At 34.8% G+C, this 16,730-nt stretch overlaps 1 protein-coding gene across 1 annotated transcript in view; it reads right to left on the reverse strand.

The window, feature by feature from the left end:
- LOC150108907 (muscle calcium channel subunit alpha-1-like) overlaps positions 1-16,730 on the reverse strand; it is a 1,617,925-nt gene that overhangs the window by 941,921 nt on the left and 659,274 nt on the right. Inside the window, exon 19 of the mRNA XM_090414483.1 lies at positions 16,545-16,569. Within this exon, the coding sequence (XP_090270609.1) occupies positions 16,545-16,569 (25 nt within the window). The remainder of the gene's footprint in view (positions 1-16,544; positions 16,570-16,730) is intronic.

Genomic DNA, 16,730 nt, shown 5'->3' on the forward strand with positions numbered 1-16,730 from the left:
ACAAAATATTCTGGAGGTTGTTGAAGAAGCTTAGGAATGGAGGAAAGAGTGCTGTAAAAGGAATTAGAGATGATAAAGGTGAAATGAAAACAGGAGAAAAAGATATCCTTGAAGTATGGAGTAATTACTTTGAAAAACTGCTAAATGAAACAAGCAGTGATGACAGCACAGTGATAAAAAACACTGACCAGGCATGCAGTCAGGAATACATATCCATACTTGAAGTAGAAAAAGCCATCAAAGGCTTGAAATGTGGAAAGGCAGCAGGAGTAGATGATATTCGACCAGAAATGTTGAAGTATGGTGGTGTAAGAGTCTTACAGTGGCTGCACTGCATAGTTCAGAAAGCCTGGACAGAGGGACGAATTCCCGATGATTGGAGTAGAGCTCTCATAGTACCCATATATAAAAAGGGAAATAAAACTGAATGTGAGAATTACAGAGGTATTTCCCTACTGAGTGTTCCTGGCAAGATCTATGCAAGTATACTTGAGAAACGGTTGAGAAGAATTGTGGAAGAAAAGCTTGGTGAAGAACAAGCTGGATTCAGGCCAAATAGAGGCTGTCAGGATCAGATCTTCACTTTACGACAAATAGTCGAGAAAGCATGGGAATATAACAAGGATCTGTATTTAAGTTTTGTCGATTTGGAAAAGGCATATGACAAGGTGCCAAGAGAGAAGCTATTCAATACGCTGCAGTTATATGGTGTCAATGGGGCATTATATCAAGCAATACTTAGTCTTTATTTGAGTTGTGAGTCAGCAGTTAGAATTGAAGGAAGTACAGGAAGATGGTTTAATGTTAAATCTGGTGTGAGACAAGGATGTACATTATCCCCTCTGTTATTCATTATCTATATGGATCACATTATGAAGGAAAGTGGTATTAAACATGATATCAAAATTGGAGATGTTAATGTCAGCTCTTTGCTTTATGCGGATGATGTTATACTTGTAAATAAATCTGCTACAAGTCTGCAAGATTCTCTGACTAACTTGAATAGCTGTTGTAATAGATATGGTATGAAGGTCAGCAATAAAAAGACAAAGACAATGAAAATAGGCAGAATCATTGAAAATGTCAACTGTGTTGTGAATGGAGAACCTGTGGAACAAGTAAAACATTTCAGCTACTTAGGCACAATTTTTACTGAAGATGGTAAACTAAATATAGAAATAGACAACAGAATCAGCAAAGCTGGTATTGTGGGAAGTCAATTGAATAAATTCATATGGAATAAGAAAGAAATTAGTCGGAACACTAAATTAGCTGTATACAAGACTGTGTTCAAACCAATTTTAACTTATGGATCTGAGAGCTGGGTCAGAAGTAAAACACTTGACCAAAGACTAGAGACCGCAGATATGAGAGTCCTGAGAAAGATGAGAGGCGTGAACAGATGGCATCAATGGCAATATCATATTAAAAATGAGGATATTAGGAAAGAACTTGACATTGTCAGCATCCAGGAATGCATTAGCAGAGCTAATCTCAGATGGTATGGTCACTTAAATAGAATGGGAGAGGAAAGATTAGCAAAACAAGTGTTCTCTGCCAGGTTGGCAGGAAAACGACCCAGAGGAAGACCAAGATATAGGTGGATTGATACGGTACAAAGTGCCTTAGACGATAGAAATATAAGATCTGATAATGTTGGAGTCTTGACAAGTAACAGACTGATTTGGAGGAAAATTGTAGATAGGAAGTTAGTAATGATGTAATTTTTTCATGTAGTACTGTCATATCCTGTACACCCCTTGAGGGTACATGGCAGGAATTTGATGATGATTTCTTGCCCATGCCAGAAATCGAATTAGTCGATTTCTGGCATGGGCAAGAGGATTTTTTCTCCTGGAAACTCAGGTTTTTCATCCCATAAACTCAAAAAAATCAGCCATCAAATCCACACTATTTTCAGACATTTAAAGGGTTAGGGTTAGGAACAATGAGATAGTGGCACTTGCTAGCCACCTTCTTCACTGCATGCTGATTAATTATTGATAGCCTTGGGCCAGCTATCTCTGATTGGCTAGCAGTGGAGATTGAACTGCCCACTCTCTAACAAGTTAGATAGGGATAAAAGAGCCTTGCCTACTCCCTATAGGAACAAAAAGGCGTTACAAGATATTTTTTTTCTCATTTGCGAATGTACTCTACATCAATTTTTGCTTTATTTGGATACTTTGTTCTTAAATGTTCAATCATTCTTGAAGGTTTCATTCCTCATTTGAGAAAGTTTTTTTCACATATTAAGCATATTGGTAACTGCTCAATATTTATAGATGGAATAACTCTATATTTTAAATATTCACTTGATATTGACAACACCTTCTTTTTTCACTTACTTTAATGGGCTACAGTGCTATACAATATCAACAAAGAGCACTACAATACCACATGCTAGATTTAATCTTCAAACCAGGGTTGTCAAATAGGCATTAGAAAAAAATAGCAGATAAAGCTTATAAAAGTAGTGGATTCTGCTAAAAATAGCCCAAATTAATTATTTTCGATGTAGAAAATTCAGGCCAAAAACTAGCCCACTTTCAATGCAAAAATTCTAAAAAATAAGTAGCAAATAAATTTGAACAGTATTGTTGCCAAACTTACAATATAAACACTGATGCTAGATTAAATAAGGAATTTTTAGCTTTTATTATATCAGTGGCATTATAGTGCTTGCTTCCCCCCCCGCTCAACACTCCCTAACGCTTACCATCCTGCTCAGCTGAGCAGGATGGTAAGCAGGATGTAAGCTCTGTACACTGTACGCTACCACCCAGATTAAGAACCAGTGGTCTAGTGGATAGGAGGGGGGGGTGATAATATGATAGAGACATGTATATGTTGGTAACGTGTTCTTATCAGATTTCTGTTGAAGAGAATTTTTAGAGGATGATGGGAGATGTATGAAGAACAAGAGATCATCCCTGGAAACCATATGGGGGGATGCAAGTAAGGAGTGAAACAGTTTTTTTACATGGAGAGTGGTAAATGATTGGAATGCATTACCTGAGAGTGTGCAGAGTGCAGAGAATGTGAATTTATTTATGGCATAGTATGATGAGCTCTGTATATGACAGAGGGGCCTTATACAATGAATCTTTGATTCCATGGAGGTCTGAGGATAATAATAATAATAATAATAGAATTGTAAAAATATTTTTGTTCCAACATCATTTAATGAATGATTAGTTATATAAGGAGTTAGAGTGAAAAAAGTTCACCAGAGAAATAAAAAGATGCAGATGGAAATGAATTGGACATATATTCAGAATGGACAGAGGAGAGATCCAAGGATAGCTTTCACATAAGAAAAAGGCGAATGCTGAAAGTAACTTGGCAGAGAAAGAGAGAAAAAGATGAACGGCAGGTTGGGAGAGCTGGAGGCAACAGAATTAGCTGTAGAAGGTGCAGTTAACCACAGAAAAGAGAGAAATGTCAGCCTAATGTGCCACAGAACACAAAAAGAATAAGTATGTTAGGCAGGTACTATCAGAGTGTAATCCAATCATATCGAATTTGACCTTTTCTGACAGGCACTGTGAAACCTTTATAACTCTGTATCGAAGAATTTCTGTTGCATATCCTTTACTCCAGGTAGATTTCAACATTAACATGTTTTGATAGATTTTCCTACTGTAAATATCAATATTTATTTCTGATTGCAATCCTCTTGAATATTTTCAATCACCATTCTGTCACTTGTTGTTTCATTTTAAAGTAATTACTCCAGACATCTAGAATATCTTTATCTTCAGTCTAATGTCACTATTATCATCTCTGATTCCTTTTACAGTACTCTGTATTATTATTATTATTATTATTATTATCATTATTATTATTATTATTATTATTATTATTATTATTATTATTATTATTATAAGGGCATCTCCATGAAGTTCAACGACTCATCATAAGAGACTCAATTTATCCACACAATCTATCATATCTTTCCTTGAATCCATTAACAGAAAAGCACTTACAACTGACTAGAGAAACCCATTCCACTCATATACACAACTCTCCAATCAAAAAATCTAGTCCTCACATCCCTACTAACCACATCTTCATTCAACTTCCAGGGATCACCATTTCTTCTGTTCACTCTAGTCAAGTTGTGGAAACAGTTCCCCTGCATCAATCCTAAAAAACCCTTTAAGGAATCTAAATGTTTCATATCCCCTCTTTTTCTCCTATCAACCAACTTTTGCAATCTATACATCTATTTAAATCTATGATAGCCTATTTAAATCTATCCTCATAGGAACATCCCACAGGCCACTCACCATCTTGGTCACTCGCCTCCAAATCCTCTCCACTGCTTACTCATCCCCAAGAAACCCAGGGAACCAGACTTGAGCACAGTAATCCAGATGTGGGTATATCAAGGCCTTATAAAGAGGAATAACAACTTCCTTATATCTACATGTTAATGCGTTTTTCAATAGCCAAGTCATCTTATGGTCTACTTAAGCAACCTTACTAATATGTCCTCTAAACTTTAACTCTCACCACCACTAAATTTCTAGCTTCATCTATTTCCTGGAGTACAGTGGCATCAACATGATACATAGCTTGTAATCTATTTTTCCCAAAATCCATAACTTTACATTTTACCACATTAAACTGATACCCATAATCTTTTACCAATACTGACAGCCTATTTAAATCATCCTGCAAGCTCTCCATATCGCCTTGATTAACTATTACTCTAGCTAATTTCACATCATTAGCAAACAAGTGGATATTTCCTATAATTCATATACAAATTAATGGTTCCAGCACTGAACCTTTCAGCACACCACTAGTTACCTGTTTTTGCCTCAATTCTGCCCCTTTCATATACCACTTTTTCATATCTGACAAGCAGCCACCCTCTTATCCACTTAACCAGTGTCATGTCCATCCCCATTTGTTCTAATTTGCATAACAGAGTACCATGCGGTATTCTGTCAAATGCCTTTGAAAAATCCAGAAAAATTATTGTGTGGCCATTTCCTTTATCCACCTCAGCTGTTATGTAAAATGTTAGTAAATTACTGAGGCATGACTAACCTTTCACAAAGCCATGTTGACTCTCATACAGTATCATATTTTTATCTACCCATTCTTGAATTCCCTTATTGACCAATTTTTCTAGTACTTTTACCACCGTGCCTGAGATATTGATTGGTGTATAATTTGCTCTTGCAGTCTTAGCACCTCCCTTATACAAGGGAATTATTTTGTCCTCTTTCCACTCCCTTGGAACTCTACAAGAGCTGAGACTTTAAAGAGCCTACTCAGATCCATTGCCAGTTCCCTTGAACATTCTCACAAAACCCTAGCTGATATTCTATCTAATCCCACAGTTGTATTTACACTGAGATTCTGCAATATCTTAAGAACCCCCACTTCATCCACCTCTGTTTTCACATTACTGTTTGTGACATACGTTAAAGCAGTAATCTCACTAGGATGGATATGCCCTTGAAAAGTGGTCACTCGTTAAGGTTAATCTTCCATTGTCATTCTTCCTCTTACTTGCCACATAACGAAATAACTCTTTGGGATTATCTTTGGCCTACTTGACTAGATTCTTCTCATAATCTGATTTTGCCTTCCTTGACATCCTGGTCGCCTTCTTGCCTGAGCCTTGTTTGCTGGTCACCTTTCTCTTTATATACCTTCCATGGCATTTTCTTCTTCTGCAGCTCATGCTTAATAATATTACTCATCCATCTAACTCCTATCTGATTAACCCTCCTTACCTTAGGTATACAATTTAATATTTCTTCCTCTAGATGATCTTTAACTATATCCGATACTTTAAATATATCTTAATAACTTTAAATAACTTAATAACTTTAAATATATCCGATATAAGGTTGTCATAATGGTGATTATGACAACCTTATCTTTCACCATTTTATGCCATGGCACAGAGTTAAGCTTGTCATAATCACCAGGATTTTAGTTCCACATAAAAACCCCTTCCTGACAGAATATTCCTCATGTTTTACAATCTCCCAAGCAAGACTGCATTGTCACTTTCACCAATCAGAAGCAATGTGGTCACATTGGTTATGGATAGTTCTTCTGATCTAATGACCAGGTCAAATACTCTTCCACCCCAAGTCCCCTCGATCACATGCTGCCTTAAGTAATTATCTCTTAGTAGGTATATAAATTCTATTTCCTTCCTCTTCCTTCCAGTCTTTATCTCCATAGTTGAAGTCCTCCATAATAATCACTCGACCGTGCTCATTGTACTAATTTGGCAATGCATGACTTCCAGATCATCTGTGAAACCCCTGGCATATAGCAACAACCTGTATATTTTCTGTTTACTGACCTTAACTCACACCAGACTGCTTCAAATGAACAGCACCCTTCCGACTATCTCCTATTCTTTTTGGCTGTAATTCATTCATTATCATCATCATCAGCAGCAGCAGCTTTCCACCATTTCCAAGATTTTACAATAGCCTCCATTTTGCAACCTTTCTGATATTTATATTCTATATATCTTACCAAAATCTTCCTATGACTAGCTATTTTATACATTCTTACATTTACTGCTGTATTCTCAGAGCATGTGCTAAATTACTTCTAGGAAATGCTGTTATCCTTTCTTCTTTTTCCTGATTGCCTCTTTAAGTTCCTGAGCCCATCACAGAATTCTGCTGTTTCTATCACTGCAGATAACTTCACAATGTATTCTTCTTACTAAATCAAATTATGTTTTTTTCAGTCTACCAATGAGTCCCTAGAGTTTGGTTTTTGTTTTCAAACTTTTTTTTTATGAATAATATTTGCATATTTCAGTTAATACTTGACCTCTGAAAACCAATAAATTCTGATTATTTTTAAAGCTCCTGTCATTATATCTGTTTTGTTATATTTGTCATTATATATTTGTAATTTCTATATGAAAACATTTTTATCCTACTCAAAACTAAATGGTGATCATTTCCTACTTCAAAATCCTCTGAATACTCTTCTGCCCTGAATCAGTGTGAATGTGATAGATAAGGGTGAATCATATATAGGGATATTCTTGTACTTTGCAAAAGCGTTTGATAGACTAGCACATGATAAATTGGTGTACAAGCTGTAGACAATAGGAAATAGATAGTACAGTAGAATCTCACTTAACCAGTAACAACGGGACCTCACCGATTCCGGATATGAGATTTTGCCAGATAATTGAATATATTTTTCGAGAACTTACCTATTCGCGTTTTGTGATGCCATGTTTAGAAATTACAGCATGCAAAGTTCATTGGTCGTGTTTTTCGATCTGCCGGCCATAATTAAATAAATAACATCAAAAATCGTGTGGATTTTTTTAAATTTAAAACACATACATAATTTTATTTTTCACAAAATCAAATTTAAACAGCATTTAAAAATTACAGTACGTATTATCACATGAAAGTTGTTGTGAATTTCTTAGTGTGACGACATAACATAACTTCGAATGACTGCCTGTTTATCGCCAGAGCTTTAAAAATTCACTGTCTATACAATGGAATTTCACAACATCATATGCTGAATTAGATGAACATTGCTTGGCAAAGCTTGCTAGAATGCAAGCCCATTGCATAGTTTTCTTATCTCAGAGCTTAAATTTTGAGTTTAAATTTAGACCTTCGAAAGTGCCGTTGTTTTGGTATTGCTGGTTAATTGGGTGCCAATTATGAGAGATTTTACTGTATACTGGTTATATGGATTGAAGATTAGCTGTCTGAATGATACCAGCAAGTTGTGTGATGGAGCAATATCTCAAAAAGGGACGGTAACCAGTGGTGTGCCTCAGGGTTCTGTTCTTGAGTCTCTACTGTTTAACTTGTTTGTAAATGATACAGCATGTGGACTGACTGGGAATCTTCAAGTGTTTGCTGATGATGCAAAGTTGGGGAGAATTATAAGTAGCACTGCTGATACTAATTCCCTCCTGGAAGGCTTGAATGGACTTTTCACATGGACAAAGGAGTGGGGTTGTAGTTTCAACATTAAAAAGTGCAAGGTGTTACATTTTGAAGTGCTGTGTACTATATTGACAGTGCTGTACTGCAAGAAATGGAATGAGATTCGAGAATTTGGAATGATGGTTGGCAGAAAACTAAAGTTTAGAGGGCATATTCCAAGAGTTGCAAAGGTTGCACTCATCATTTCTGCTATGATACAAAGTACTCTAATATGTAGGGATAAGTGGTTGTGCCAAGTATAAAGCACTAGTCAGACCACACTTGGAATACAGTGCTCAGATTTGGTCACCTGGTCAGCAGATTTTCTGGTTTTCAATGCGATGTAGAAGCATTGGAGAGAGTCCAGAGAAGAGTGACTAAAACAATAGCAGGACTCTAGAATGCTGGTTATGGAGAGAGGTTAAAGAAATGTGGATTGCATAGTTTGGTGAATAGGAGGAAAAGAGGTGATATGATAGAGATGTTTAAGTTAGTGAGGGGATTTTATGAGATTAATCCAGAGGGGATTATAAAAAGAATAGAAGGCAAGAGGGGAAGAACCAATGGCCATCCTTGGAAGTTGTGTAAGAGGGTAGCGAAGAGTAAATTTTTTAAATGGAGAACTGTCAGTGGATGGAATGCATTACCAGAATATGTAGTGAGTGTTAAGGATTTTAATATTCAGTATAAAAGATTTCTTGTTCGTTGAATGAACTTCCGACAATGAGTTTGCCAACTCCATGGAGGGTGGGTGTAATAATAATAATATATATATATATATATATATATATATTTTTTTTTTTACAGTGAATTTCATACAAATTTTTCTGTTTTTTGTATAATGTGTTAATAATAGTTACTACAGATGGTAACTATTATTAACTATAATTTATAGTTTGCAATTGGATAAGATTACATTTTTTTAACAGCATTTATAGTATAACAGTAAGTTTATATATTTTACAATTTCTGCTTTTAATGTATTTAACCACTTTAACTACAGAACTTCAATGTAATAAGTAATTTTTTTTTTCTTTCTGTTGATTTCGGTTGAGATGTAATGTCTCATCTTGCATCCTCGAAGCTTTTTAATAAGCTTATCTGAGGATGACACCAGTTAGATATATATTTTTTTATTGATTTGATTCATCATCATCATCACGAATCATGGGCTCACTGCCCATTGATGTCTGATGCCTGTTTCACTATCTTCTTCCACCTTTCTTTGTCCAGTGCACAGTGTCGCAGTTTTTGTACACCCATTCCACACCAGTCTTTTATATCGTCTATCCATTCTTTGTATGGTCTACCTCTTCTGTTTAAACCATCCAAAATACCAAACATAAATGTCTTTATCTTCCGGTCCTCACTCATTCTACAGATGTGTGCAAATAATTGCAGCTTCCGTTTTATAATCTTCTGCATTAGATTCTGTTTTGGTTGTATCTTCTGATAGAGCTCTTCATTGGTGATTTTCTGTATCCATCCTATTCTTAGAATTTTCCTGTAACAAGTTATTTCAAATGACAAAATGCTTTTTCTTGATTCTTTATTTATTACCCACGTTTCAGATCCGTACAGTACATCGCTGAAGATGCATGTTTCCAATACTCTTAGTTTTGTTTGCAGACTGATCACTTTACTTTTCCAGATGTTATCCATGGCCTTCAGATTTGTTCTTCCCTTTGCAATCCTGATCTTTATTTCTTTTTTATAGTCCAAGTCATATGTCAGTTTACTTCCCAAATATGTGAATTGTTCTACATTTTCTATATCAGTTCCATCCACTTGTATCTTTTGTTTCATGTTCTTCTCACCAAATACCATTGTCTTTGTTTTTTCAAAGTTCATAACAAGTCCAAATCTCTTCCCTTCCTCATTTAACAGTTTCAGTGTTTTTTGTAGTTCTCTTTCGTCTTCTTCAATAATAACAGTGTCATCTGCAAATCTCAGATTGTTAATTCTCATTCCGTGTACAGATATTCCTTTGGCATCTTCTTTCATTTTATCCATTGCTCTTTCTAAATGTGCGATGAAAATGCTTGGTGATATTGGGTCTCCCTGTCTAGTACCTCTGCTTGTTTTAAACCATTTCCCCAAATCATCACCTATTCTAACTGTTGCAACTGCATTCTGGTAAACATCTTTTAATATAGCTATTAGTTTTTTATCAATTCCGTTGGATTCCAGAACTGCTAATGTCACTTTCTGGTCAATACTGTCAAATGCTTTCTGAAAGTCAACAAAGCAAGTATATATGTTTTTGTTTTTTCTCCTAGCTTTCTCTGCTATTAACCTCATTGTCAAAATCTGTTGAATTGTAGTTCTATCCTTCCTAAATCCTGCTTACTCGTCTGCAAGGTATGTTTCCAATTGTGTTCTCAATCTTTCTGTCAATATGATCATCATCACTTTACCAAGGTGACTTATCAAGGCAATTGTTCTATAATTTTTACATTCTAGCTTATTTCCTTTCTTGTATAATGTTACTAATATCGATTTCACCCACTCCCCTGGCATTTTCCCTTCTTTCCATACCATATTGCATAGTTGGTGCATTGATTTGATTGCTGTGTTGGAAGTAGGCTGATGTTTGGGAGGTCAAATGAATGATCTGAAAGGTCTGATCAAAGTGAAATTGCCAGTATATTCTGATGTTATTGCATCTGTCTTGATGGTTCATATTCATTTTTATTGTGGTCTTCTTTTTTGTACTAATTAGGAGATTTTTTTTCCCCCGCTGTGGCAGCCTTTCTATGTCTTCTGAGTTTTTAATTTGTATCCACTTTGAAGTTTGTGACTTCCTGAAGAATATCTTGGCATCTCTGATCCATAAAACTCAGTCATTTTTTTTTTCTTTCTGTTTTTGCTTTTCTGGTTGAACGGTGTTAAATATTCAGATAGGAAGATTGGTGTATTGTCTTGCAATGCGTTCAAGCCCTTGGCAACTGATTTTTTCTGTCTGCTGGCTTTTATGAGATTGTTTCTTGTGGACTTGCTTGTAAGATGAACTATGACTGGTGCAGGTCGTGGCAAGCCTTGTTTTTTGCTCTTCCTAGGAATTTGATTTACGGTCTGAATGTCGTTAAGCTGTAGGGGGAGGGATATCAATTGCATGGCCTAATTTTAAAACTACATCTCTAAGGATTTCTGTAGGTGCAGTTTCAGGAAGACCGTTTATGACAAGATCTTTATGTTGTTGTTGATTTAAACGTTCATATTGTAGATTTAGAGAATGAAGTTCTTGAAGGAGTTCGGATGCCTCTTTCATCAAATTGGGTTGCCTATCATTTAGTGCATTAATGCTGATTTCAATGTCTTTTACTGTTTGCAACACTTCTATCACTGCTAAATTATTATGTTTGACCAAATCTTCATATGCATCAGATTTTTTTTGTTATTTGTTCATTCTGTTTGTCAAAGAGTTCTTGCACAAGATCTACTAAGCTGACTTTTATAGTCTCTAGATCATTTTCTATTAGTATTTTTAAAGAGTTGAAATTATAGGACTCACCTGCATTTTTATGTCTGTTCAGTTCATCGTCTGATTTTGCCTCCGGTATAATCAGCTGCATCGTAGGTGGTTGCCTTAGGTGTGTTTCTTTGTTCTTCCTGCAGAGTAGGCACTTCCATTGCTCATGTGTTGCATTGGGTTTACGTTGCCAGGTTGTTTCTGAAAAGCTGGCATATTTTAAGTGTAGAATCCTACTGCATTTCGTACAGTTATATGATTTCTGTTGGACGATAAATCCGCCAGACATTTGATACACTTCATGACTCACCTTTCTTCCCTTGAGCAACTGTGGGGTGATTGTAAAGATAACTTCCTTTGTCTTCACTCGTTGTTGACCGCGGTCCTCTCTGTTCACTTTTCAACACTTCAAAATTTGGTTTCTTCTTAGCCGATTTCGGCGAATTTTATATCACTGTCTTCGGCGTGACAAGTAGAGTTATTTGGGAACACTTTCAAATTAAAACAGGAGTTGGAACCACTTTAAACCTATTAAAATCGCTAGCAGCGATATCACTGTTCACCCATTCGTATGCCTATTCAGTGCCCTAACATGGTTAATAAGATTTCCTTATTTCTTATTTCTTGTACCTTTTCTCCATGCAAATTTGTTTGCATGTTTATGTTGAAACTTGGTATTGGTAATGACTATTCCATGTCCTGAAGAGAAATCCTATGGGATTTCTCTTCAGGACATCGTCATCAAAATCACACGATGAACTGAACAGATAAAAAAAAGCAGGTGAGTCCTAGAAATCCACAGGTACTATGGGATTTCTTTTTCATTTTCCTTTTTTCTCTAAATTTTCCCAAAACATTGTGGAATTCATTTCGTATTCTGCTGTTTAACTTTATGTGAGCTACCTTTTCTAATGACTTGAAAAATTTTTCCATTTTTTTCTTAGTAGAAATGTCTGTGGAACTATAGGCACAAAAGAGTTGCATTGTCTAATTCCCAATTCCAATGTTTACTCACATCACTCTAACTGATACTGTATGTTATTCAAGATTATCCTGATATTTAGTGTTGAAAATATAACTACCCCTTCCTTTCCCTAATCCCAATTGGCTGAATATAATACCTTGATTTGTTGTTAAGTTTTTGTAGTTGGAAGTCCACTAGAGGGTTATATGGTGACAGGCCATTGAGAAACAGCACTGGTAAAATTTTGTTTATTTGACATAACTTAGGTGATACGAAGGAGATCTGGAGAGGGGGAGAGGAGAGTTGGGCAAACAGAGAGAAGTGGTATAAGGACAGTGAATGTGTATATACGGGGGTGGTCAGAATATGAATGGATGTCTGGGATGTAAGTGGGCAATTGAGTCTGAGCAGATATATAGAGTAAGTGCCAAAGGCAACTGGGAATGGGAGGGTGTGGCAAATCACAACTAAGAAATAGAATGAGTAAGACTCGTTATAGATTTGAAAGTGAACTGCTGTGCTCCTTTACAAATGCCATTAGCATTAGAAATAAAGAAGATGAATAATTTCACTGAGTGAGTTTATTCACCTAAAATTGTTGGAATAAGTGAAACTTTGTTGGATAAGAATGATATCCTGATGGGAATAGAAATGGAAACTAAGAGGTGTTTTGTGATTATAGAAAGGAGATTGGAAAAAGAATGGAAAAAAAATTCTGCTGATGATAGCAGGGGAATTATGTATGCAAAAAAAGTGGAGATGTACAAGGGAAATAATGGCAATAGTTTTCCAGAAATATGATGTGAGGTGGAGATTGACAGGAAGAGATATTTAATAGGATGTTATTATAGGCCATGGAACATGGAGGTAGTGATGAAGAAATGCATAAGCAACTTGGGTTAGTGAACAAGGAAAGGTGGTCATTCTAGGTGATTTTAATTATGTTATTATAGACTGGAATGAAGAGATAACTTTTGAGTATTACGGATTATGAAGTAAGTAACATATGAAATGTGAGTAATGAAAGTCTTAAAACTAATAATTTCATCAGAAGATCTGATTGTGAGTGGGGTGTCACAATACCCCCATTTAGTGAGAGTGATTATGAGGTGATCAGCAGGTTGATGACCATTCATATGAATACTTTGGTTAGAAAAGAATATATGTGAAGCTATATGTCAGTGATTATGAGAAGCTTAGGATATAACTTGGAGCTATAGAATGGAATGAGGTGTTAAGTGGGAAGTTCATAAATGCTGCCTGGGCACTGACCAAGAAATATTTAACGACACCAATATGTGAAATGTATTCCAAATATCAAAAAACTTAATAAGATAGATGTTAAATGGATGAATAAGGGGTTAAACCCAAAATCTGGCAGAGGAAGATAATTTGAAGGGCAATGCAATGCAACACAATGCAATAAAAATCAAGGCTTAATTTTACATCAAGTATGGTCTGCTTTCATCAAAAATTCAACTGCCATGGACCTAGTATATAGCATGCGCGATACCTCATAACATGATAGCAACACCTAGCAATGTCCCAAAATGCAATACAGTAATGAAGTTACCATTTATATTCTGGTTTATCAATTGAATTTAACAGTTGTGAAATTATCAAAAACATCTAATATGTGTAATTAATTGTTAATAGGCTTTTGGCGGTTAAACTTTTATGTACCAATACTCCTAATGATGTAAGTCTTATGATGTACAAAACTTGTCAAGTTTTAATTGCTTATTTTTATTAAACTCCTTATTTATATTATAATGTGACCTCAATTGTCAAAACAGCATGTGAGCTATTTTGACAATTGAGTTATCTTCAGAGCTCAAGGAAATAAAAAGTGTTTTTTGATGTGTGAGCCATGTCGGCTTTTTTTATGCTTGTATCAAATTTTCTGGGTTATTGTTTATTGGCACCTTGGATTAATTTGCATGTGGTGGAGCTTTCCAGACTCTTTATTACCTTGAGCTCTGAAAATGACTCATATGTCAAAATGGCTCACACACTGTAAAGGCATATTTCTATCTTTTGTTTTTAATTTTCAGTCATTCGTTCTTCATATGAGCTCATTATGGCACCACTGTATGTATTCCTCTGTTTTTTTTAATTTCCATATTTTTTATCTCTACTCTATCCCCTTCTGAAAAACATTCCATGCATTTTTAATGTAATTGATAGTCCTTAAACTCATTTTATAGCTGATTATTGTTTTAAGAGTTCCATTTATATTTTCTGATGTTGTTTCATCAAAAATTTTAATGCAAAAATGAAGATTCTTCAAAGGTATGTCAAAAAAGTATGCTTTTTCAACATATGTTTAAAATACATATCATTCATGTCTTAATTTAACTGCAGTAAAAAGCCAACAATTTAATATAAGGGAGTGCTACTTCAGAAAATAAGCAAATGGACTATAAGTATTGACAGTTTGATGAGGGGTATGTGTGTGTGTGTGTGTGTGTGTGTGTGTGTGTGTGTGTGTGTGTGTGTGTGTGTGTGTGTGTGTGTGTGTGTGTGTGTGTGTGTGTGTGTGTGTGTGTGTTTGTGTGTGTGTGTGTGTGTGTGTGTGCAAGACAGCGAGTACCTCTAGCAAAGAATCTTTTGATTCAATGGAGGTCTGGAGTTAACAATAATATTTCAGTAACACTAATTATGTCAATATAGCACTCTTCTAATTCTTCCACTAATTCCCCCTCTTTTCTGTGGATACTTGTAATGTTTAATTATTACAGTTTAATTTATCACAGTTTAGTTATTTAGGCTGCATAATAATATATCTAAAAGATAAAGATATAGATGAAAAAATAAAGAGATTTCAGAAAATCTGTGGAACAATTAAAAGGACACTGAATAATTAAAAAAAAAATGAGAAAATCCACTAATTAATAAAGTAAAGGCAACTCCCACTCAATTATATGGTTCAGAAACATGGACTGTTAAAAAGAAAGATGAAAGTAAAATACAAGCTGCAGAAATGAAATTTTTAAAAGCTATTAAAGGATGCACAAAATTGGACCATATAAAAAAAATGAAGACATTAGAAGAGAGTTACCTATTTACAAAGTAAATGAAAAGATCAAGGAATATGGAAAGATGGCTACCATCAACTGATATCTTTCCATATCGATAGATAAATATAGAGCAAAGGAAGAAAGAGAGGAAGACCAGCTGCAAGATGGAAAGACCAGTGAAGTCAGAATAGGCAAATACCTAATCCTTAAAGAGAAGAAGAAGACTTGTAATGTTAATGTTGCCTATTTTGAATTTCTGATTTTAATGTTGAGTTGGAAGCTTTGAAAAAAAAAAAGCATATATGTTTTTTTATAAAAAAAACATATATATATATTTTTTTTTTATTAATATGTATATACTAAATATATAATACTAAAAATACTATAATATATAATACTAAAAATACTATAATATATAATACTAAAAAATGTATATATGTATAAGAAAATACTCAATTTTTTAGTACATTTTATTGTGAATAGTTTTCAGACAACAAGATTACTGTTTTTATTTTTGATTAAGCATATTGGGGAGACATAGAAATGAAGGGGAAAAAGTGTTGCCCCCTCCTCCCCCACCACCTGTACTTTGTTTTGCAATTCTTTTGTTTTTACCTGCAATTCTGTTTTGCTTCTTTGAATTCCAGTGACCAATCTCTATCACATTTCACCCATGCCACAGTGTCAGAAATCTGTTATCACAATTTTCTACCTGATTCAAAACTATTTTGATATGAATCGTTTCAACCATTTCATCATGCATCCATTCATTCACACTTCTACTTCCACTTGTAATGTGTATTTCCAATAATAATAATAATTTCTATGAAATGTGGAATGTTTTATTGGTGACATAAAAACATTCCTGATTTCACCCAATTGTTGTTTAAGCTATACAGTTTTCAGCACTAGAGTAAATATGATTCTTTACAGCTGCAGTTTCTCTTTGTACCAGTCACAAGCTAAAATATAAAACTAAGATAATGCATATGCACACACACACAGCTAAAATAGTGGCTATGCTCTTAGTAAACCAATAAACAACAAGTAATAATTTCATGTGATTATGTTGTTGCATTTAGAGTTATTTCCAAGCGTATAATTTAATTCAAAACATAAATAACACTTACCATCTTTTCCACTTTTCCTCTTGGGCTATGAAAAAATTAAAAAAAATATGTGTCAGAATTATATATCTTTAATATATAGAGTAAGTTATTATTTGGCTTCTGACTAACCAGTTAATGTGTTCTCTCTCATCAGAAGGCTTTGTAGCAAAGTTGATTACCAGAGGTATAATAATTAGAGCTTATCTT

This window comes from Typopeltis vanoorti, chromosome 2, assembly GCF_054136105.1.
Source record: "Typopeltis vanoorti isolate ZY-2024b chromosome 2, IOZ_Tvanoo_1.0, whole genome shotgun sequence".
NCBI lineage: Eukaryota > Metazoa > Arthropoda > Arachnida > Uropygi > Thelyphonidae > Typopeltis > Typopeltis vanoorti.